At 38.9% G+C, this 24,954-nt stretch overlaps 2 protein-coding genes and 1 long non-coding RNA gene across 5 annotated transcripts in view; 2 read left to right on the top strand and 1 right to left on the bottom strand.

Moving 5' to 3' along the window:
- Nucleotides 1–5,648, top strand: part of pex14 (peroxisomal biogenesis factor 14) — a 67,650-nt gene extending 62,002 nt beyond the window's left edge. For all 3 annotated transcript variants that reach the window (XM_015035160.1, XM_015035162.1, XM_015035161.1), the window contains 2 exons: nt 637–728; nt 3,534–5,648. In XM_015035160.1, coding sequence (XP_014890646.1) covers nt 637–728; nt 3,534–3,993 — 552 coding nt within the window. In that variant the 3' untranslated portion in view covers nt 3,994–5,648. The remainder of the gene's footprint in view (nt 1–636; nt 729–3,533) is intronic.
- LOC106949123 (uncharacterized) lies at nt 1,655–3,526 on the bottom strand. Its single transcript, XR_001425325.1, has 2 exons — nt 1,941–3,526; nt 1,655–1,806 (listed from the first exon to the last, which is right to left on the bottom strand). It is a non-coding gene; the product is annotated as an uncharacterized LOC106949123 (long non-coding RNA).
- A 4,566-nt stretch (nt 5,649–10,214) lies between the features above and the next one.
- On the top strand, nt 10,215–17,905 carry LOC106949119 (excitatory amino acid transporter 3-like). Its single transcript, XM_015035159.1, has 13 exons — nt 10,215–10,404; nt 10,488–10,654; nt 12,041–12,181; nt 13,710–13,802; nt 15,234–15,351; nt 15,568–15,610; nt 15,694–15,747; nt 15,831–16,012; nt 16,147–16,257; nt 16,332–16,454; nt 16,601–16,792; nt 17,505–17,639; nt 17,734–17,905. The coding sequence occupies exons 2-13, from the start codon at nt 10,561–10,563 to the stop codon at nt 17,888–17,890; spliced, it is 1,443 nt and encodes a 480-aa protein (XP_014890645.1). The 5' UTR covers nt 10,215–10,404; nt 10,488–10,560; the 3' UTR covers nt 17,891–17,905.
- The last annotated feature ends 7,049 nt before the right edge of the window (nt 17,906–24,954 follow it).

Raw genomic sequence — 24,954 nt, 5'->3', positions numbered from 1 at the left:
AAAAAAAAAAAAAAAAAAAAAAAAAAACGAAAATTCAGCATCAGATTTTCAACAGTAATTTGCCATTCAAATACCTTTCCATAATACCCTGTAGCATTTCAAGCTACACCAATGCATTTGTCTGTGCGTGACAACTCAACCCTTTGATAAAAGAGAAAAAGAACAAAACACACTGTTGTGCTTTGGCCTGTCTTCATGAATGTGCCCATTGTTCCCCGATTGTCATTATCCAAAACACTGCACACTGACCTAATCTTTTCTGTGCAATATGGAAAATTATGTAAAAACAGGCGATTCGCTCTCACAGGACTTCCTGACTTCAGTAAGGTGGGTGAAGTGGATATGTTTGCCCTCCTGCCTGTCACCCCCACCAGCAGACTGTTGCTAAGTTGTTATGGTGACTCATGTCTTGACTACAGGAAAACGTGTGGCTTTTAGCATTTGCATTTGCCATATTTGTTTACTTACCCCGTCCTTTCACTAAATAAGGTTTAAATATTTCATGTGGTTGAACTGTTAAAGGGGCCTGCAGTGTAGGGACTTTGTGTCGTGACCGTACATGTGACCTGACCAGTACGTGTGTGTGTTTCTGTGTCACTGACAGTTGTGTGTGTCTCTCTGGGGCTTCTCCTACAGACATCATCCTCAACCAACCGCATCCTGGACAACCAAACAGTTGGAGAGCTAAAGGCTGAGATTGCCTCTTTGAAGGGCTTACTGCTCAGCAGGTAACAAAGTTATCCAGACCGCTGTCACATGAAACACCCTTCAGGTGTGTGTGTGTGTGTGTGTGTGTGTGTGTGTGTTGGAAGGGTAAGGACACATTGCTTGTGGCCTTTTTGATTTCTGTAATGCAGTCCATTTGAACTGTGTGCCAATGACCATGTGCTTGATGAAGTGTAACACTGCACTTTGTGATTTCTATGTAAAAACATCACTGCATTTTTCTAAAAATTTAAAACGTAAAGGAGAACTATAAATTGTGGTTCTGTATTTTTAACAAGTAATTGGCAAAACTCTGAGCATCAGCTTCAAGCTTCTGTTGACATGGTGACTCAATTTCAACAGTTGAAATCAGGAGTGTCCTGATACATTTTTACTACCGATACAATACCGATAATCCAGTTATAAGTATCGGCCGATGCCGATATTGACCCGATACGAGATGAACATGAATCAGACGTACGTTTGTTTTGTTTTTTTTTTACTTATTTTGCAATGTGGAATGTTATCAAAGGCTTGATCAAGTGATACTACTCAAATAGAGAACTATGGTCAACAGTAATAGTTATGAGAACGACTGACATGTTTATTATAAACCAGTTGGTCTGTGTGTGGGATACCAGCGGCCTTCTGAATAGAAATGCTGGTGTGAAATTCTTGAGCAGAGTGAGTCCATCACTGTACTTCTCGTAGATTTTATTGCACGTTGATATAATCCAATACTAATTTTTTGGCTGACACCCATAGTTGGTATGTTTTTATTTATCAGCATAGGTAAGGCTGGTAAGATGGTAAGGCTCATACGTTGGTGGTAACAAATATTTGAGCTACTGATGTCTTCTGTTATCTCCAAACAGACTGCCATTTCTCCTCTGCTCTGACAGCAACAAGGCATTTTTACCCACACTCACTGCATATTTTGTCCTTTTTTACCTTTCTCTGTGCATATAAATTCCTTTTCTTAACTTCTCACATTTCTATTAGCTACTCCTCAAAATAGATAATACAAGGGAGCTCACCATAAATTCATTCTAGTAAGGCAGGTGTGTGTTGATTGTCAAAAAAAGGCCTGCAAGATAGCATCTAGAACAACAGAGATAAAAAAAAGACATATTTAAAAAAATAAAAAAATAAATAAATCCTCGAGAAATGTCTTTCACTGAGAGATCAGGAGACTGAATAAAAAAATAAACTTAAGTGATCAAATTTGAACCTACCTTGGCATTCACTGTACATACTTAACGCCAAGTTGCCTCCAAATCAGCAAGAAGCGGTGCGTGTCTGGAACAGGTTTTCAAGTCAACATGTGTGTGTTTTCGCTGCAGGGCTGAGTTTAAATTTCAGAAAGAAATTCCAAGAACAGAAGCGCCATCAGGCAAACGCCACTTTGAGGTGATGGATTTCTGATAACGCTCTGAACGTTTTCCACAAATACATCCACCTTAGGAACGCAATGTCCCTCAGTTGATTACATTGTTTTGTTTTTTTACTTTACTTCACGCATACTGCAGCATTCAGTTGACGGATCTCAGTGTTAAAGTGTCTAATGCAGGAGAGAAAATTACCAACATCAACTTAGAACAATTAGCAGTTAGGTTTTGCTTCTTTTAGTAAAAAACACACACTAATAATTGACTTTATTGTGATCTTATTATTGTGATGTAAAAAAAAAAAAAAGTTCTGTATTCTGTTTAGCCATCCTACGTTTTTACTCTTAATCAGACATAGTCCAGCTCAGTTGGGTCGATTAGCATGCATGGTTATGTATCCCCGTCTGTAATGAGGCCTTGAAGTTAGAGTGTACATCAGAAAAACCAGCAAGGACATAATTTGCTTCAGAACTGTCTGGTTGAGCATGTTTTGTTCCCCTCCTCTCCTAAATTTTAATCAGTAATAATCCTTTTGTCATTTGCTTTCCTGACTTCATCCCAACTCTTGCCGTAATTTTCTTTGCAAAGACTTGAATCATAAAATAAAGACTCGCCATCTGTCTCTAAAACTTGTTACCTTTCTGTTCTGCCAATCCAAATAGTCTCCGAACTGCAGCGTCTTTTTGATCTTAAAAACCGCATTCTGTGTAATTGGAGACAAATAAACTTTACCAGGTGTCGCGAACATCTGGCTATTACAGCGGGAAAATGCTCCATCGTAATTATGAAAAGTACTTAAGAATTGCATGTTAAAATGTACAGTTCCTTGCAGAAGTATTCATCCCCTTGAACTAATCTGTATTCTGCAAACTTCAATCTGTTGTGGGACGTCTATGTGGATTTGCATGACGACACACAGAAAAACTGCTAAAATGAACCTTTCTATCACTCTTATATTTTAAAAACACTTGATGATTTTCGTCTTGCCACTCTTGTGATGGCCAGATTTGTAGAGTGCATGGCTAACACCTGTCCTGTCAGCAGATTTTCCTAACCTTCCATGGACCCTTTCTCTGCTTCTTCAGTGACTGCTCTAAGTGGTGCTATAAGTTTTTATTTTGAGACATCAGAGTAAAGGAGAGTGAAGAATACAAATGCATGCCTCTCTTTGAATATTTTTGAAACCCATGTGTTGTTTTACATCCACTTAAGAGAGTTGTTCTGTAAGATAAAATCCCAATAAGACGCATTGAAATTTGTGGTTGCAACCTGGAAAAATGTGACAAAATTCAAGTGGTAGTAATTGTGTTTAGAAGCTGTAAGGGTTTTGTGGCTGCCGCTGCCCACCTTCATTGATAATCTAATATAAAAACCGAGCTTTTTTTTTATGACAAAGGTGTCTTTAAGGCTAACTCTGTTCCTGTTTTTAACCCCCCACAGGAGACAGTTTCCTTCCACTCCTGCCGTTCCAAAGATCCCGTCGTGGCAGATTCCCCTGAAGTCGCCGTCAGGAGTCGGCTCGCCATCCGTTAACCACACCAACAGCAGCAGCGACATCTCCCCCGTCAGCAACGAGTCCGCCAACTCCTCCCCAGTCAAAGACGGACACCAGAGCCCCCAGGAAGCGCTGGGGGGCCCAGATGGAGCCCACGGTATGAACGGCGACGCCCAAACGACTCCACCGCTAGACCAGGTGCGCATGGAGGTGCAGGGTGAGGAGGAGAAGAAGGAGGAAGACGAAGAGGATGATGTCAGCCACGTAGAAGAGGAGGAGGAGGAGGAGGAGGAAGCTCTGAGCATGCAGACGGAGGATCGACGAGGCGGAGACGGACAGATTAACGAACAGGTGGACAAACTGAGGCGGCCCGAGGGGGCCAGCAACGAGAGTGAGGTTGATTAGCCGAAGAGCAGAAAGCACAAAAAAAACCAAAAAAAAAAAACATAAAAAACGCTCACTTGTCATCTCGACTTGTTTCTCTACGAACGTCCCCGCCGACACCATGTGATTTCTATCCGCCTTCCCCTTCTGTTTCCACTTCCCCTTTGTTACATTTTAATGTTGATCAGAATAGGGAGTAGGCGTGGGTGTTGAGAGAATCCACAGCTGACAGATATCAGTGTGGCTGGTGACTGAAAGGCTTCCCACAGTTTACTTTTGATCACGCCGAGCCTCACGTAGTGACGTCTCTCCGAGAGGAGAAATAATAGAAGTGATAGTAAAATCACAACAACTCTTAAAGCGCCTGTTTAATACTAAGCTTATGTGACTTCTTACTTTTAATTTAAATGATCTGATCAGCCAATTAGCAGCTCTGCTGCAGCGTCACCGTAACCGTACGGATCCAGACCAAAGCTGCACGTCCGCTAGTCAGACAGCAGATGTTGCATCGGTCTCAAAGTTACGGTGAGTTTCCTGCGAAGCATTTTTTCGAGTCGCTCCCCTTGCTGATGGCAATAGGAGAGGACAAGCTCTTCCAGGGCCGATGCTTTTAGCCTCTTTTATGTGTCCTTTTGCATTGGTGTCAGTCTGTCAATAATTCACAAGGCCGGCAGGGTGGCATTTGGGTGAAATAAAAGCCCTGAAATTTGAGATTAGAATGTGATGACGGGCTTTGTTCCATGCCGGTGTCAGAGTGCTCATATGCTCAGAGATGGAGGGGAGGGGAAAGAGAAGATAAATGTTTTTCTCCTCTCTTTCTCTCTCTCTCCCTCTCTCTCTCTTTCCTTCTCTTGCTTTCCTTTTTCACCGTGGGCAGAATCCTGCATCTTTGTGCGAGAGCGTTTGTTTGTGCGCGAGGAAAAAAAAAAAAAAAAAAACCCAGACAGTCTGCAGAGCTATATCTGCATCTCCAGCAGGGCAGCTGATTTGGTTTGTGAAGTATGTTAATAATCAAATGATCAACAAATAACAGATGTATTAGTTCATGCAGCTTGAAATGTCAAGGAGGCTAAAAGCGGAAATCTAATACTGGAAGCCCAGTTGCATCGTATCATTTTCTGTGACAAACCCTCCGGTCCAAATTAGGTAGAGCCTCCCACAGTGAGTAATCTTTACAGAAAACGGCAACAATATTTTGTAATTAAGCTGCAGTAAGACAAAAGCGCTGCCACAGATGGAAGTTGCAGAACTGGTATTACTTTCTTTTTCTCTCTCTCTCTCTCTCTTTCTTTCTCTCTCTCTCTCTCGCTCTCTCTTTCTCTCTCTCTCTCTCTCTCTCGCTCTCTCTCGGTGTGGAGGTGGATGGGGAAGTTAAAAAAAAATGCCCCGTGATTGAAAAGGAAAGTAATAAATGAATACTTGACTTATTGAATTACTCACTGTGTCTCAAGCTAACAAGAAGAGTCCACGACTGAGAAGAAGGGATGCCAGCCTTTTTGTCTCCATCACACGGCTTTCCTACATGTAACGAAAATGGCACAGATTACACTCTGTTGGGTTAATTAAGCATCAAATAGGTTTACTGTGTTCTGTTTATGCATTTCATTTTTTGATGGGGAAGTCCTGAACATTGTATAAAAGTCGTCGACAACTGTAATAAATCTGGTTCACCACAAGAAGAGTGACTTAGTTATTTTAAAACTGAAACAACGTACAGTGAACGTTATTTCTTTTACTAGAGCAGGCCTAGAAATTGTGCGACTGGTTTTAAACTGAAAATGCAAAATATCTGAAATGAATTAACTTTTTATTTTTTCAGATCTGTAATATAGTTTTGATAATGTCATAGTTTTTATTCTTATATATATATATATATATATATATATACACACACACACGAGGCTTTGAATAAGTATTCACACCCTGAAACTGTTTTTGTCACATTACAACCACAAACCTTATTGAAATTTTAGGATGTAGGTGATAGAGCCACAGTCATTTTCTTCCTTCACCGACTAGTATTTATCTTCAGCTCTGATGAGCCTGCTGTAGAAAAACATCCCCACAGTATGATCCTGCCACCACCATGTTTTACTGTGATGAGGGATTTTTTTTCAAGGTGATTTCCGACACTGGTTTTCCTTCACACATTGTTCTGCATGTAGGCTAAAATGTTCTATTATGGTTTCATCTGCGTCAAAAAAAAATTGGTCCTTTTTGACAGACTCCACCCACCTTTGCAAGGTGGACTGAATTTTAATTTGGGTTATTAGTAAGAATAACATACATTATATAATTTATGTCATGCCTTTCAGCTTTTGATTTGGAAAAACACTGATGAATGTTGCATTACTTTGTGCAACATTGAAGTGTGGAAGAGTTCTAGGGCCATTTATGCAATTTGCAGGGTGCTGTATTGCATGTCTTTCACAAAAAAAAAAATGCAACTTCAGCTACAGATGAGAACACCAGCCTGAGATACTGTATGCGTGTGTTGACTGTAAAACCTTGAATCATCCTCTGCTGAGTGGTCTGAAACCATGACAAGCAGGGACTTCCACCATTTTCTCAGCTTTCTTGGCAGAAGTGACTAAGTGAAGCGCTGTGAGATCAAATGTTCGAACCTTTGTTTATTCCTGTAGGTTGATCAACAGCACATGCCTCCTGCTTCCTCTGATGCAAATACCACGTTCAAAAATGTTGGATGTTTAATTTTCTTTTTCTTTTTATTATTGTTATTTTGCTGTTTATGAAGTTATTTTTTCCATTTATGGTTCAACATTTAAATTGAATTTGCAGTTACGATTTCCAAACTTTTAAATCAAGTTTGGTTTAACTTTATTTAAAGTTTTAACTTTATTTAATGTTATACCAAATAATATTTGGTCCAAATCAGTCAAATTTGATTAACAAAGCAACTTTAGATTTCGGGTGAAACCAAAAGATGTCAAAGGCCGTTTGAGAAGATTGTATAAATAAGCTCCATAAAATGAAAATCAGAGTGTCGTCAGTAAGATGCTTCCTTACAACGTTGTAATACAGGCCACTTAAGGAGATCCTTCCCAGCCACAGACATCAGTGTATATAGTGACTCTTTGAAGAAACTTTGGATAATGAGCGCTGCACCATCATCAATTTTCTCTTTATAATTAGGCAGTGGAAACGCAGCACGCACACGAACCATTTTTTATGGATCAAGACCAGCATTGAGTATGGGAGAAAATGTATCTATTTGGATTATTTGGACTCGTGACTTTGTAACTTTTACTCTAAACCAGTTATCTGTGGCCAGGTCAAAATGAAACTTTCCTTTTTTCTCATGAAAGGTATTGCCATGCATTGTCAAGTGTTTGAATTTAATTTATCAAAGTCTGGATGATCAATAGCATTTCACCTATTGATGAGGTGTATAAACTTCTCTAAGGTTCGATACCACATCCCTTTGTAATCCATTAACCTCTCCCTGGAGTTCAGGCCAACCTTAGATTTATAGGGACCTACTGTAATAAATCCACTTGTACATCATTTAGTGTCTAGGGGGATTTGCAGTGCATTCCTGTCTGCAAAACATCATCTATCCCAGCCTCATATTCTCATCTGCATTTTGAAGAGTCCGAACAACACCCACCATAGTTAGCATACCTTGTCGTGAACCCAGTGCGCATTTAAATTTGATTCCTCGTGCCAGCCGCTCTCGGCGTGGTGGTAGAGAGAGGGGCTGTTTGTCCAGAGCAACACCTTGGTTTTGACACCATTTGACTCCCCAGCTGGGAGCCTTAACCTCATCAATCTTGCTGCTAAACGGAGAGCACTCAATAGGATGGTGTATTGACACGCTCTGAACTCCATTGTTCACTGGAACTGAGCACTCAGCAGGTTAGAGGCCTGAGTGTCTCCTTGGATCAATGCAGGAGTTGTTAGCCCTTAGCAGCAGCAGGAGCAGTTAGAGGACAACGGTGGCTCCCTGTGCACCTTAGACACCTTCTCTGGTCCAGCAAGAACAAGTCTTGGAGCTCAAATGGTAATCCTGTCCCAGTTTTTATGGTTTCATATCACTCTAAATGATGAAGTGGATTCTAAACTTGCAGATAGCTCGACTATTAGTCCAATCATTGCACAAGGAGTGAAATCATCAGTCGAAAATGCTGAATTTTTCATCAGTAGCTATTCTTAACTTTCTGAGACTGAACTCTAGACCATGAATGGGCTCAGGAAGGATTACGGGTGCATTTTAACAACTTAAATAAAACTGTAACGGTTGGTCATTTGATTAATTTAAATCTGAAAGTGAAGTATACATTCCCTCAGAGTGATACTTGTAGGGAATTTTTTAACTTTGATGGCTTACAGCGAATGAAACCCAAAATCCAGTTTCTCCGAAAGCCAGAATTTCACATAGGACCAGTGAAATGTGTTTTAAAACTGAGCTCTGATGTCCAGTGTGCACCCGCCTCTCGCCCGTTAACCACTGGAGATGGGCACAAGAAATAAACGTGTTAGATAATGGACGGACGGATGGATATTAATATTGAATTTTCATGTTATGACCATTTAATGGCTTAGACAATCATGGAAAAGACAGACTGATTTACCAGGCTCTCAGTGGCTCCCTCAAGCAGGGTAAGCCACAAAAAGTGATTGGTAAAGAAACTGTTTTTCCAGACTGCTATGTCCAATCATGTCAATGGGAAACTAACAAACTGTAGTGGAAAAAAGCATAAAGCCATCAGAGAGAACCACCACTTTGGAGGATTGTGAAGAAAATTAAAATCCAATGTTCATTTGGGGCACTCAGCCTAAATTAACATTGTTTTTGATGACAAGCTGAAGGCAGAGTGTCGCAAAAAACAGGAGCTTCTTAAAAAAGACAGGCCAATTTCATGGCATTATTATGTGATTTCCAAGCACATAGGGCCATTTTTTCAAGTAACTATGTTAACTTCAGTTGTTAAAAAAATGCTACATTAAATATGACTTAAAGAACTTTTACTTTTTAAATCAATGCCTTGAAAAGGGGCCTATTTCACTTTAAAAACTCCTGCTCTTTCTGAAACTCCGCCTTCAGGAAGTCATCACCACATCTCTCTTCTATTAACTCTAGCAACGTTTTTGCTAGAGGAGGAGCTGAGTTTCCAAGGCGGTGCTACATCCTCCCAGGCGTTTTGCATAGCCAGATAAAAGGATTTCTCAAACATGCATAAAAGAATCGAGGCAAAATTCCAGGTACGTTTTGTTACTTGCAATTTTATAGCAGCATGTGCTTGGAAAATGCATATCACCGCCCTTTTAAGCCACTCATGACCAGAAGCATCTCACCTGTGTTAAGCAAGTGTGGCATTTCATTTTTTTTTTTTTTTTGTGAATGAAGGTACAAAGGTCTCCAGAAAAAATAAAGAGGATCAATGGATTAAACTTGATTGAGGTCAAGTGTGAACTTTCTACAGTCTATGATAATCTGTGGAGTCATGTTATTTACTGGTGTCGGTTTACTGTATTTTTATCAAGACCAAACTCAAGGCAGGAATCTACCAGGAAAATTTAAGAGCTCCTCGGATTCCCCTCCACTGTCAAGACTTAGACTTTCCAGCACCTACCTGCACCACCTAATCTATCCGTATCTGCTTCAATGACAGAGGCATCACTGTGCTGGAGTGGGCAACAAACTCACCTTAACCTCACAGAGAAGATATGGTTAGGAAACTGCAACACACCAGACCCAACAATGCAGATGAACTGAAGGACAAAGCAATCTGATCTTCCTTAGCAACTCAACAGAACCAAAGGCCAATCGCCCCCAGTGCCATGCTGCTCCGATGCACTAATTCATGCAAAAAGGAACATCGACTAAGTATTAAGTGCATATGCTCATATAATCGTGTAAGTGCATATAATCACATACGTTTCACTGTTTGTCAGTGAAACGTATTAAAAAGGATTTAAAACATCCTTTTTTATTGTTCCGATACTGTATTCAAAATTTCCAAGACATTTGAGGATGTGAACCACCAAATAAAACACAGACACGTTAAAAAAATAAAATTAAGTGCAATCAAATAAATTGGTACACAAACGAGTAGACCAGAATAATTTTTGGAAAATTTGTGATCAGATTAGAATACATGCAAACCTAGATTAACAAAGATCTCAAAAGAAAACGTTTTAACTGGATGAAACCTTGAGACAGAAAGCCTCTGTCTCAAGCCAACTCTCTTGAAGTTGGCTTCAAGAGAGCTGGCTCTCTTGAAGCCAACTTGAAGAACGAAGAGACTCAAGACATTTGCGCTGTTGATTTGCTAGATTAGTTGTTTAGGTTTAAAAAAGGTGCATCATTTAGAATGATCGAGACTCTTTTTTTTAAACTGAATAGGGAATAACTAAAAGCTGTTAGTCAATTGCTTAGTCATCGTGCTCCACTGAACTTCATTCACCGTAGTAAGTTTGTATTTGTCTCGTTTCTGCTTTTTAAAAGTCTTCGTCAGTGGTATTTGACTAATTTGCTTCATGTAATTTGCGAGGGTAAACCAGTCGTAGACTAGCGGTGGATGCTAACTTGCTAATGTCAATGAAATCTGTTGGACCGCTGAAGAAATGTCTACCAGAGACTGGAGCAGGAGGTGCATCCGGAGTTGTTTTAACACAAGGAATGCGTTGACATTTGTGACTCTATCGGCTGTTGTTGTGGGTAAGTATGTGTTTATTCTATGCAACATGAAAAAGGCAACATATCTTGAACCTAGTGTTGACAACAGTGTTCTGCTATGACAACATGTTTAACTTGAAAATATATATTTTTTATTTTCGTGTTCGCTGCTTAATACACGTCATAAGTTAAATAAAGCATTTATAGACTTTTACTTAGCGGAAGAGTACAAGCTAGACAATACTAGCGTACCCGCTTCAACAGAAACTAACGTTGGGAGAACCGTTTGTTGGCTGAAGCTAAACTCCATATTTTGTTGTCAAGGCAACCCAGTGATGTTTATTTACTTATTTTAAATCTAGCAGTCGTGTACCTGGCTGTTTTTGTCCTTCGAACAATGTCGTTCCATCCGAGTAAATTATAGTTTCAGAAAGGTCATTTAAATCACAAATTCAGTTCAAAAAGTAAGACTTATGTACTTGACAGACTATGGTCACATTACGATAAATTTCATGTCGTCATTTAAGTCAATTTGTGTCATTTTGAGCGTAAACTGATAAGAAAAAAGGACACACACATTTAGAACCAGTTATTTGTGTCATTCATAAAGAGGGAAACTCAAATGTTGGCTATATACTTATACAAAATGTACAAATAGCAACCGTACACAAATCCTTCCAGGCTCCTTAAATATTTTATCGCTGTTTATTCAGACTGAACTGACTAATATTTTACCTTCTTTATGAAGAGTAAATTCACTCTTTTAAAGTGCACAAATTCCATGACAGAGATATATTATGAAAATTTATATAATCACACTTCAGTTGATATTTGATGGTGATCATTGAGTGAAATATTTAGTGAAATGCATAGATAACTGAAATGTGACGTAAATCAAACATCTACAATGTAAAGTAAATGGGAAATAATCCATGTAGCTGCCATTGCTTTGACATTTTATTTTCCATTGCATTTTACTATCTGTCCTTTTTTCTGGTGAAAGCCAAGTTGAATATTATTTACAGGTTTATACAAAGCTCAGACTTGAATTCGATTGAATGTCTATGGGGCACACTGAAGGCCAGGGTCTTTGTGAGAAGACTATCAAATCTCGAGTAGAGTGAAATATTTGCCAAAGACTTATTACAAATGACAATAAACAACTGCATGTTGTTATCCAGCAAAGAGGATGACATCAGAGGAGCTAATAGCTTTGCTGGATTTTGGTTTTGTGAAAGAATTTGGTGAAAATAAATTCTATGTAAGCATCCAAAAGAAAGAGTAGGATGTTTGGAACTGCTGTGATGAAAAATCAGCACTTGAGACATTTTTGAAAAAAAATAATTAAAGTTTCATCCGGGAGGCGGGGGGTATTCATTTTGACCTCAACTGTGTATGGATACCAAAACGTCTTTTGTTCTTTTGAAGGTGTTGCTATTGGCTTGGTTTTGAAGACCTTTACAACTCTTACATTGTACCAGAGAGCGTGGCTTCGCATTCCCGGAGAATTTCTTTTCCGGCTGATGCAGTTTGTTACTGTCCCTCTGCTGATGACAAATGTGATACTCGGTAAGTTACAAGAGAGATCTCTAATGCTGTCAGCTGTCACACAAGTTTTAAAGGCCAAGTTTCTAAAAATAGAATGTAATAATTCACTAAGTTGACTGCAAAATACAGCAAAGGCTTCTGAATTATTCTGCAGCATTTAGTTTTTCTTATCATTTTGTGTGCACCTTGCTGTCGTTAAACAGAATTTACTGTATTTTTCTGTGAAGATGTAGCGGAGATTTTATTAAAATGGAAAAATGCAACAAAATACAAAAATATTTCAATTGAAACCTGTAGACATTTAAAATAAACTATTGTCATAATTACTGACAACAGTCTGCTGAGATAACAAATATGCATTCACAAATATACTTTTTTGAGCTCAAACTCAAAGATAAAACGCAGCCTCAGATTGTAGCTATGGTAACAAAGCAGTCGAACTATGAAGATTGTTCTTTACACTTTGACAATGTAAACTTGCCAGCTCCTTAAAATCTTAAATTTAAATGTTACACAATTTTCAATTTATTTTAATTCGTCTTTGCTGAAACCATTAAATCAAATTTACCAACGTTGACATTCTTGATAAACAAATGTTAAAATACTAGATCAGTCTGTGTTAAAATTGTGGGGGCCCTGAAGATCTGGGGGACCCAAGCAGCTGCTTTGTTCATTTGTACATTAGGTGCCAAATGTGACCAGTGTTTGGAGCTGTTTTAAGATCCAGTGGCTGATAACTTAATTAGGACTTAAAAGTTGTGCAAAAAATTTATATATATTTTTAATTGTATTTTTTTTATTTTTTATATTTTGGCTCATTGATTTAAGCATCATCAGCAATGGCTTCCAGTAACGTAGTAATATTCCAGCACATTAATATTTTTACATTTCCTGTAAACATAACACTTTTTAATACAAAAAACCACAGTGACCCTTGGGGGACCTCTTTGGTTCCCCAACCACCAGGCTTGGCGAGTTTCTTTTCATCCTCTGAGCTCGGGTCCTCTACCAGAGGCCTGGGAGCTTGAGGGTTCTGCGCAGTATCTTGGCTGTGCCTAGAACTGCACATTTCTGGACTGAGATGTCTGTTCCTGTATACTTTATCTTTTATGTGTGTGTATATATATATATATATATATATATATATATATATATATATATATATATATATATATATATATATATACATATTGATCTCTCCTGTTAGCTTTATCTCTATCTGTCAATATTATTTCCAATTCATGAAGGCTGAATTGTCTCATACACATATTTTACTGCTTTCAGTATGAGACAGCAGAATACGTTTAATCTGTGTTTGTAATTGTGTTTATTTTGAGTCATTTAACCTTCTCTGTGGTACTTAAGACAGGTTTTTGTTATGGACTTTAAATCAGGGTTGTAAGGGCCGAAGGATTAACTTAAATGTCCTTGAAGGATTTACATCAATGATTTTCTCCTTAGCTACCTTCATGTTACAACAGTATGTTTACCTATTGTGAATTATTTTATTGTTAATCTTTCTCAACCCATGTTTTTGTTGTTTCCACAGGAATTGCTGGTGCCACTCTCAGTCCCTCCAAAAAGATCACTAGATGTGCATTAACATACTTTATCTTTACAACAGTAATGTCTTTGATGATAGGTAAGAGGAATCTTGCTTACCAACATGAATTCTTTCATTTCTTAAAGGAGCATTTGTTTTCTCACTGCATATTCAGCATTGTCTGGATTTCAACTCCAACTTGCTATCTGGGCGACCGGGCTTTGTTGATCAAGGACCTTTGGGTGCGTTGAGGGTACATTACAAACAGCCAGCCATTAGCTTTCTCCATTATTTCCTATACCTAAACTACCCTGCTCTTCCCCACCAAGTTCCCCTATAAATATTTTATTTTACCGATTTTATTTCACTGATTTATGCAGTTTGAAAAAGTATGGCATTATAACATTTTCCAGGTCTGAATAACTAGGAAAACAAGAACATGGAGAATACAAAAAGGCTGAGATAAAATCTTTGTAACATCTTTGTCTTTGTAACAGACCCTCAGGGTCTGTTACAAAGACCCTCAGCATGAACTTTGCACTAAAACTTTAATAAGTTCTAGTGCAAAGAGCTTTTTACTACTACTGCCACTTTCTGTAGGTCATTTTAACAGTTAATGGTTTAGCAGTTATTGTAGTGGTCAAAATTAGTGACTGATTTAAAAAAAAATCTAATTTATCTACGTAAGCTTATTTTATATGAGCAAGCAAACAAATAATTCAATAACCAGTTTAAATAGGAAAACAAATTTTATTGCCTTAAATGCTGGAACATAGCTTTCTTATAGTGAAATTATGAACATTTGTAGCAAAGTATGCATCTGTAGCTTAAAAAAATGCAATTTTTTTTAGTAACATGTGTCAACGTGAAAAGTTCAGACCTTTCTGCTTGAGTTAATAAAAATATCTGATCTGTTTAGCTTCTTTTTTTTTTTTTTGATTAACCAATTAATAACTAAATAGCAAAAGGTGCTTAACCCAAGAGATTTTTTACACAATTTGAACCCGAACAAGCCAAATCCTTTCCACTTGAGGAATTCTGGTTAGAACAGAATTCCTCAAGTGGAAAATGCAAAATGCATTGTGTACATTTTGCATTGTGTACAATTTTTTATGGTTTTGGCTTAATTACTTCTCTGAATATGTTGCTCTTTCAGCAAATGAATATGAGCCTGTTTACTTTAGTTAGCAATTAATTGCTTACTAAATTAGTGATTACGATTATTTCAATTCTTGTGTTAAATCGTTTATTGAAATTGTCCTTGATAGATGGATGGACAGACTGACAGATACATTTTGGCTTCTATTGCTCCAGTAATAAATTAATACAGTTATACTGCTGGCTGGTAGAAGTTGTAAATTGTTGAAACAGTAATTCTCAAGTGGCCATTCTCTGTTATGAAACCCTCAAGAATTCTGTTACGTAAAGATGGTAACTGTAGCTCGATAAAAATAGACTTTATCAAGCCTTCAAGTGTCCTTTTACTCTTACTGAACATCTTTAACTCTTGTTCTGGATCATGTGTCATAGGAATCACCCTGACAATGCTGATCAAACCAGGGATCAGTGCAAATGCCGAACAATCAGATGACGGTATTGAATCTGAGGATGCCTACAGCACCATTGATGCCCTGTCTGATCTAATAAGGTGAAAGCAAATTCTAAGCGTGTAGCCTGATTCTTACTAACAAAAAAAAAATGTCATTTTTATCTTTGTGTGATATTTTTTTATATCAGCCTCTTTTACATCAATAATTTAGAACATACTGAAACTGTCTCTTGCCGTTGGCATAAAAACATGTTTAAAGTGGACCGAAAGTTATGTTCCTCCCTCTCATGATGTTTTTGTCGCTCTGCTGTGTAGAAACCTCATTCCACACAATCTGATTCTGCTGAGCTACAAACAGGTGTGTCTCAATCACTTATGAAATTAGAAGGCTCCATTAAGCAGACCATCAAATATTCATGACTTAACTCTATTTGGTTTTAGTACAAGACTAGGAAGGTGTTCAAGGAGTCACAAGCGGTCAACGGTACCCTTACGGTGAAACACATTTTTTTTCTGCAATATTCAGGCACTAAGCTGGCATCTAGCTGTATGTTTTTACTGAGTTTCTTCTCTTATAGGGAAATCTAGACTTGCATTTAGTAGGCGAAAACATGCGAGGAGTTAACATGCTCGGATTGATAGTGGTGTCAGTTTTCATTGGGAAGAGCATTAGGAAGATTGGAGCTGTGGGCGGAACCTTTCTGGAGGTCATCAACACCGTCAACATTGTCTCCAAAAGTTTGGTGAAAATAATAATGATGTAAGTGAATACAGCATCTTTTGTTGTTCATGACAGGTTTTGGGCAGACTGAATTTACCAAAGGATTTGAGGTTCAAGGAAAATTGTGACCGGTCCGAATTAGGATTTTCTCTTCTTGTTTTGTGACCTTCTAGCTATTTTCCCATTGCAGTGATGTTCATGATGGCAAGCTATGTTCATACCATTGCAGACGACTGGCAGACTGTTGTTAGCCTTGGAAAGTTCATCACTGTAATTGTTACTGGGTAGGTTCTCTGCCATCAGCTGGTTTCTCACTCATTTCGTCAAGTGTAACTAAAACTGACATACTGTCTAATAGACTTCTCATCCATGGTTTTTTGGTGTTGCCACTCATCTGCTTCGTGTGTATGAGAAGGAACCCATACCCAATCTTTCCAGGGATTGCACCTGCATTGCTTAGGGGGATGCTCGTTTCACGCTCGTAGGACAATTCCACTGTGTTTTTTTCTTTTTATTTAAAATTCACATTTTGTGTGTGTGTGTGTGTGTCAAATGACGACGTTGCAGCAACGTTGGAAGAATTTCTAAATGTCCAATGCAGAGAACTTGTGCCTGTGTCTCTTTAAGTTATGCGGCATCAGAGACATTCAGCTGTTGCGAAGATAGACTGAGGATCAACAAAAGAATAACTCGTTTCATGCTGCTCATTGGGATCCACGCCAATATGGATGGAACGGTCCTTTATGAGATGTCCGCTGCCCTGTTCATTGCTCAACTCTCAGGCTCCAGGTTGCACTGGAGCAACATCATCAGCATTGCGTAAGTTACTATTCCGTCCTCCACATATTCAGTCATGTGTCTGACACCTTCCTCTGAAATTTTGGTCCATTTGGCTTTTTCAAGGCTCCATGTGTTCAACACTAAAGGTGTCGTTTCGGGGACTATCATCTCAACCCCATCCATTATCTTACACGCTTATCCCAAGTGGGGTCACCAGGTGTGCTAGTGCTTATGTCTAGCTGCCAATGGGCGAGAGGTGGGGTACCCCATGAACAGGTCGCCAGTCCCATTGCAGGGCAACATAGAGAGGCAAACAATCATGAACACACACACTTTGGGAGAATTTAGAGAGATCAATCAATGTTTTCGAACTAAAGGAGGAAGCCAGAGTAACTGGAGAGAACCCACACATGCACAGGGAGAAGATGCAAACTCCGTGCAGAAAAGAGCCTGGGGATTCAAACTCACGACCTTCTTGCTGCAAGGCAACAGTGCTGCTAACTGCGCCACTGTGCACCCCTCAGATTTGAGATACTATCATTGGATGTGGGCTTGGTTTTAACCCCATCAGTGCTCGAAGACAGTATTGTGTCATCTGCAAAGAACACATTGTCGAGGGTACTTTCAGTTGTGACACATTTATCCACATCGGTTTTACAGATTTTACAGGTTTACCCCCCAGCAGCCTCAGTGGATTTACATAATTTCAGAGTGGTTTGTCTTTATGATCTCCTCCACTTTTTCTCTTTAGTGTGACAGTGGCAGTGGCCACTCTTGGAGAGGCAGGAATCCCCGCTACAGGAATGATGACCACCCTCTTCATTTTGACCATCACTGGGATTCCAGTGAGACCTGCCTCCCTTTTGCTCTCCATTGAATGGCTGCTGTAAGTTTTTAGCAAAATTTTATTTATTTTTTTTTTACCTGATGTCAGACATATAAAAGGTTTTAAAAACTCTTTCTTTTTTATGTCTTATCAGAGATCGCCTCAATGCCGCTGTCAATATCATGAGCGACTGTTTTGGTGTTTTTCTCGTTGCTAATGTGTCAGAAGGAGAACTGAAAAAAATGGAGGAGGAGATGCCTTATGAGCATCTACCAGGTAAGGCTGCAGGGTTTTTTTTTTTGCACATATGACTGTGTACTTACACTGTGTACTGGTTACACTTACAAGTAACTGTTAAAGTAGTGGAAATATCTACAGTAGTGTTAGATTTTAAACGAAGTATCATCCATCCATTTTCTTCGACTTATCTCTGGGTCGGGTCATGGAGGCAGCAACCTAAGCAGGGAGACCCAGACTTCCCTCTCACCAGCTACTTGGGCCAGCTCCTCCGGGAGAGTCCCAGGATATTCCCAGACCGAGCTTCTCACCCTATTTCTAAGGGAGAGCCCAGACACCCTGTGGTGGAAACTCATTTCAGTTTCTTGTGTTCTTTCGGTCACTTCCCAGAGCTTGTGCCCCCATAGATGAGGGTTGGAATGCAGATCAACTGCCAAATCACCCCAACAGATCGATACAGCGCCCACATCACTGTGTGATTGTGATATGCTTGTTGATCTCCCACTCCATTTTTCCCTAATTTGTGAACAAGACTTCAAGATACTTAAAGTCATCCCTTTGAAGAGCTCTACAGAGCACTGACTTATATTTAATTCTTTATATTTCTTTTTAAGAAGCCAAACTGGGGGTCACTTGTTTTATTTTGAAAACTTTCACTGATAGGATACAAATGATTTTATGAGCCGGAAAAAAATTCAGTATTTCTTCTGGGATATGTTACACTTTGCTTTGTTGTGCTGCTGTCACAGGAAAAGTACATATAGATTCTGCTGTGTTTTGTGTGTGTGTGTGTGTGTGTGTGTGGGTGTGTGTGTGTGTATATATATATATATATATATATATATATATATATATATATATAAAAGCTCTGGAAAAATTAGGAGACCACTTCAAATGATCAGTTTCTTTGATTTTACTTTTTATAGGTACACGTTTGAGTAAAATGAACATTATTCTTTTTTTCTGTGAACAACTGACAACCTGTCTCCGAAACTCCAAGCAAAAATTTTGTATTTATTTGCAGAAAATGAAAAGTGCTCAAAATAACAAAAAAGATGCAGTGCTGTCAGACCTCAAATAATGCAAAGAAAACAAGTTCATATACATTTAGAAACAATAACACTAATGTTTTAACTCAGGAAGAGTTCAGAAATCAATACTTGGTGGAATAACCATGAGGTTTTCAATGGGGTTCAATGCAGTGGTCTCTTTTTTTTTTTTTTTTTTTTTTTAGTTACTTTTATTGTTTTTGTCATTTGCACTTCTTATAGCATTTTACAGTACTACGGTACTTTTGGATAACTTCAGCATTCTGTCATTATATAAGATGTTGTTTGGTACTAAAAAACAATAAACGTGCACTTGAGCAGAATTATTTTAAGTTTATTTATTTTACAATAATTTTGTATAATGCGTTGGGGTTTTTTTAGATTTGTTTTTTTGTTGTTTTTTTTATGTTCTGGCACTAGTGCCTCTTATTTGTCAGTAATCCGACAGACGGAAGTTGAGAGAAGTGGGGAAAGACATGCTGCAAAGGAACTGAGGAAAGGAGTTGAACTTGGGACTTCCACATATATGTAGCCTCTCCACACGAGGCACCTGCTCTAACCGCTGCGCCACACGACGCCCCTGCGATGTGTATGTTTGTCCATCTATGCTGTATGTTATGTATAGCAATTTGTTCAGAAGCAAGGTGTCTATGTGGATCTTGTAATTATCAATAAACTGTAGAAACTTATTTCACAAATGTCCAGTTTGTAATTGAAACGTTCAATCTCGAACTTCAAGAGAATTTTTTTTACTTTGTTCAGCTTTTCCTGATCGGTTTTAGAATCTGTTTCAAAGTTACTTTATTTATTCTTCATTTTTAAAAGTCCTGACCCAACATAAATCTCTGAGCTTTTGCACCTTTACACATTTCTGATCTCTCAGACCTGCTAATCAGCTCATCCTGAGCTTACCTCAGAGAGGACTGAGTTGGGGAATCACCTCTTGTTGAAGTTTAGACACGAAAAAGAAAGATTTTTCAAGATTCATTTATTCACTACTTTTGGTGCCATTCAAGTGATGATTTCATGGTTGGTCGATTCCGTTTTATCTTAAATTAGTTGTTTTTTGGCTTCTATTCTCTTTATTTTTTGCCATTATATTTGGATATAATGGCAAAAATATAACAATACATAACAAAATATAACAATAGTGAATTCACTTTTGTTATATTGTGTAGCTCTTTTTTTAAAGATCTTTAAAAGCAAAATTGGATTGAATTTGACTGCAGAAAACTAAAGCTTTTTTCCCTACACCTTCTGGATCCTAGCTTTGCAGACGTCTTGGGGAGCTGCATCCTATTCCTCACTTTAATTGCTGTAATTGGTCACACTAGAGAATTTGTGGATTAAAGGTATTCATTACTCTGTTGCTGCTACAGTGTAAATCCTCATGTTTTTTACAAGAATTGCATTTTTTTATTCCAGTAAACCCCAGTGTTTGGAATATAAATGGAGACCGGACACTTCTGTATCAAGAGCACTTCCCATTTTTGATGATATACAAACCTATACAAGTAGACTGAAGGCAAGAAGTGTTTCTTTTTTTTTGTGCCACATCCCAATTTCCTCAGCACTCTCCCGGTGGTGTTTGTGTACGCAGATCACATCGTAACGCTCTTCTCTAAAAGCAGCTTTTCACCAGCTCAGTGGCTGCTGAACACCGGGGCTCCTTCTGGGTGAAAATGAGAACATTTGACAAGTCAAGGTCACTAGAGGAGGGGGTTTGCCCGTATAAGGCTTCAACTGCAGGGCCGAGCGAACACCGCCAAGTCATAAAGCACTTTGTCATCACTGGCGATATAAACTCTCAACAATCAAATGGGATCACACACACACACACACACACACACACACACCCCTCCCAACCTGCCTGGCGTGGCCTCTGTCTGGATCTTCACTGGCTTCGTTGCAGAGTCTCTTTTTGAACCTGAACAAAATCTGGACTCATCTTATTTGCAGGCAGAGGAAGCTGACTGGTTAATATTTCTGAACGGTCAAACATTGAGCTGCCAGAGGAATGGAGGGCGATTGGACATGAGAACATGAGGAGATCCAGGTTGCAGAACTCCCTCGTTCTACGCTGGTGCTCAGATTGGATTTTCTCGGCAAAGGCCTGTCAGCCTTTCCTTCTGCAGGCGATGCAGGGGGCAACAGGTGTGTTGCCTGCTGACGTTTGTTTAAATTACACTAATCACAGGCCCCGACTGTGGAAGCACCTAAAGCATCTTGGTAACAGGCAGGAAGATGCTGGAAAGGTAGCGACAATTTCAAAAAGACTTAAATATAGAGGTGGTGCTGTGATGGTATGGCTGCTGGGCCACACTTACAGCAACTTGTTCAACAGAATCGTCAAAGTGGCGCAAAAAAAAGAGGAATATCTGACCATCAGGCTGTAACCTTCAGCTCAAACTCACTTGCATTTGTAATCTTTAAAACATACATCAATGCTTTTTACCTTAGGTCAAAAAACCTTAAATGTGGCTGAATTAGAACTTTTGTGTAAAAAATGAATGAGCACAATTAGTTATTTTTAGGTGGAAATACTTTTTCTCATAGCACCAGATCAATTTGGATAGGTATATTTTGCCTTAATAATAATAATAATAATAAAAAAAATCATCACTTGAGAACTTCTTTTTGATTATTTTGGACGTCAAAATCTAAGATCTGAAACATTTAATCACGACAAAATAAGAAAAACGTAAGTGAACGACAGCTTTTTTCCTGCTCTGTGCGAAATTTAAATTGCTTTGCTCAGTATAATCTCGTGTTTGGTTCAGTGTTTTTCCAAAAGTGTGAATGAATACTGTGTGTTTTTTATGGTATTGGTTGTTTTATAAATCACCTGACAGGCCCTGTTGCTCTCTTCTTTTGTAGCCTCCAGCTGTCTAAACACACACATTTCCAACCATCCGGCACTGATGTGCAGTGAAAGACGGCCTTTAAAAAAAACCCTGAAAGACTGCCCATTTGACCTTGTCCTTCCAAATTGGCACGGGATTGTCATGGCGAAATACAATCACTGTTTTCACGCTCGTGGAAAGAGGAGAGCAAGTGAAATAAAAATAAAAAAAAGTAATCCCTAAATTCCCCCCGGTGGACGCCCTGATGTCTTGTTTCGGAGGGTCTGTTTCGGTACTCTGAATTCTTCTGGTAACAGAAACCCAACGTGAATGATAGACTTTTACTATTATTAGCAGCAGCAGAATCTCCCCAACCTTTGCTTCTTCCATGCTACAAATATCACATTGCTGATGTATTCCATATTAAATTACTGAGTTTTAACTGAGCGCTGGTGTGCAGTGTCTGTTATCAACAACCATAATGTGGAAGATTAGCGCACACATGATGGCCACCTGTTGCCCCGCTCCGGTTTATGAAGGTCACAGCTGTGATACTGAAACGAGTCTTTTTAAAGGCTGTCGTCAAGTTGATCCGAGCCTCGCAATATCCAAAAGTCATCCAACAGAAATGAATCGGACTGCGATGCATTTACATGCTAAATGCTTTGATTTGGTGACCGGCCACAAGGAACTTGTGAACTTTTTCCTACTTCGTATATTTTTAGATCCTAGAAAAAGTGACTAGACGACCCTGTTTTTACACACTGCAGTGTTTGTGATTTATGTGCTGGAAGGGAATTTTTCAAAGTGGGGTTCTGTGGAGAGGATGTGAAGTCAGTATCTCGCCTAGCGGAGAACCATCTGAATAACTTCAGTATGGAGAAAATGAGGGTAGTTTTTCACTGCTTGTCAGAGTAGGTCTGTGCAAACGTTGTTTTATGAACATTTAGTTTGTCGAGTTTCAGTTAGACCAAGCTTCTGCAACCTGAACCACAAGTGCCTCTTTGGACTAATGGCACTTATTAACTTTGAATATACATGATAAAAACAAACAAACAAACAAACAAACAAAAAAACTAATGCTTTTAGATGTAGATATACAGTAGACCACTAGCCCGGCAAAAACCAGCCCCTTGTTCTCCACTTTTCTTCATACAAAGGGATGGAGGGATAGACTCTGATGAAGTTTAACATTTTTTTTTCTCTTGGAGACAAATGGATTGTGCCAAGTGCATGGTTGTGCATCAAAGTGCATCAAAGTCCAAGTATAGTTTCTGAAATGATCAGACCAGCCTGGTTTACACCAACAAAAGGGACTTTGGAGGACAGATTTCCTCGCAGTTAGACAGATTTGGAGAACTTTTGCAAGTAGAGTGGATAGACATTATCCAATAAGGATGTAGGATTTGGAAATACTCGCAGCAGGGAAGACTGCTCTTTAACAAACTAGATATTTTAATAGAGCGCACACTAATGCACCCAAATTATTGCTGCTTACCCCCCCACCCCACCCCTAATTTTTGTTAAGCTTATTACTCATTAAATGTTTTTTTTATTATTATTATTTTTCATCTTAGTCTCATTTTTACTGGCTCTGCAGAACTTTAAAAGCTAAGCAAAATGATGAAAGAGAGCAAAAAGTGCTGTAGTACCTGGTAAAGTGCAGTTTACCTTACTTTAAAACAAATATTTTCATATAAAATGCACAAAGTAACGATAATACTAACACAAACAAACCCTTTTATGTCTGTAAACTTCTGAATTTAATTAAAGCTTTGAAATTATTTTGACATTTAACACATGCATGTAAATAATTGTAGTACTCATAATGGTCCAAACACTGGGAAAGTTTGGTCTGATTGAATGTCAGACAGCAAGAAAACAAAGGTCATGTTTCTATTTATACAGTGTATGTGAATATCTGGTTTCGACTGTAAGGAGTGTCTTCCAGGTCATTTATTAAATCCACTACATTGTCCTTTCAAAGCAAACTGCTTCCTTTTATCTCAGTTTCCTGCTTGAGATTCAGGTTTTTACCACAACTTATCTAATGACTCCCATGTACAGAAAATACTTTCTGTTTTGCTTCAACTTCCATAACCAAAGCCTGCTGCTTTTCCATTCAACTTCATTTTTGACCGTTCACCTAAAACAAAAACAGAGAAACATTTGGAACTTTTTTGCAATGTCCAACCATAAAATTTGACACTATTTTGAGAAACAGACTGGGGCTTTTCACAAGAACAGGAGGAAGCTGCTGAAGCAGTTTAACACGTGCTCTCTAAATTCCTTAGGTCCTCATGTCTGCGAGCAGATGAACCACTCCGAGGCGCTTTGTCGTCAGTTTTTTTTTTCTTCGTGTAGGAAATTACAGCTGAGAGCCTTTCTCGTCATTAACATAAAAATGAGCCACCCGGGCGCCGGTGCCAGATTCAAACGGTTTTACGGCTCTCTTGAACGCCGTCTTGTTCTGTGTTCGAGCCGTCGTCACGCGGCAGAAACACCATGTTGGACCATTTCAGCTTATTGTCAGCCAATATGCCAGACTTTTTTTTTTTTCCCCTGAAAGAAAATGATCCTGTTCCCCTCGGACTCGTGTCAAATTAAGCAAATTTACAGCTTAGTGCTTAAGAAGTTCTCTGTTTGCCAAGAAGGCAGCAGAAGCAGAGGCGGCGGTGGAAGGCCTCAGTTTTTGCGCTCAGCTGAAGCGCAATGGAAAAAAAACAAAAAAAAATGTTCTGGCTACTGACACACATACAGAGAGAGAGAGAGATGGCCCATCTGACTTTTTGCCTTAAGCTCTCTCATTTTGGATCACACTTATGAAGTGATTAAATGGTCCCCCACTCAACTTTGAAGACCTCTGGTCCAATTCTGCAGCAAACTACTTGAAATGTAATGAGCCACGTGGCTACGGGCCAGCACGGATCAACCGTTTCATACACGTCTTCCTGGTTGCAGCCTGCTGCTTGGTGTTTGTTCTCCCTGCAGGGCTCTGTTTAACTCTGGTGATGACTAATCTACAGTAATAGTCAAACCACAAGCAAAGTAAAACAAATAGAACACAATGTTTGGTATTTCTCAGTAAACATTTATGTAACCGGGTAGACAGGAGGCTCATTTTTCACACGCTGTTTAAAAGGAGCCTCAGAGCTAATCTTTCCATTGGGATTCTGTTTGTTTTTGGGAACATGACAACTGGGTGTTTACCAATAACATCCATTGTACCGCCATTCACGCTTCAGC

This window comes from Poecilia latipinna, unplaced genomic scaffold, assembly GCF_001443285.1.
Source record: "Poecilia latipinna isolate Pla-1442-1.1 unplaced genomic scaffold, P_latipinna-1.0 Scaffold326, whole genome shotgun sequence".
In the NCBI taxonomy this organism is placed as follows: Eukaryota; Metazoa; Chordata; class Actinopteri; order Cyprinodontiformes; family Poeciliidae; genus Poecilia; species Poecilia latipinna.
The sequence above is the reverse complement of the archived record's forward strand: the minus strand, read 5'-3'. Positions and strand labels throughout refer to the sequence as shown.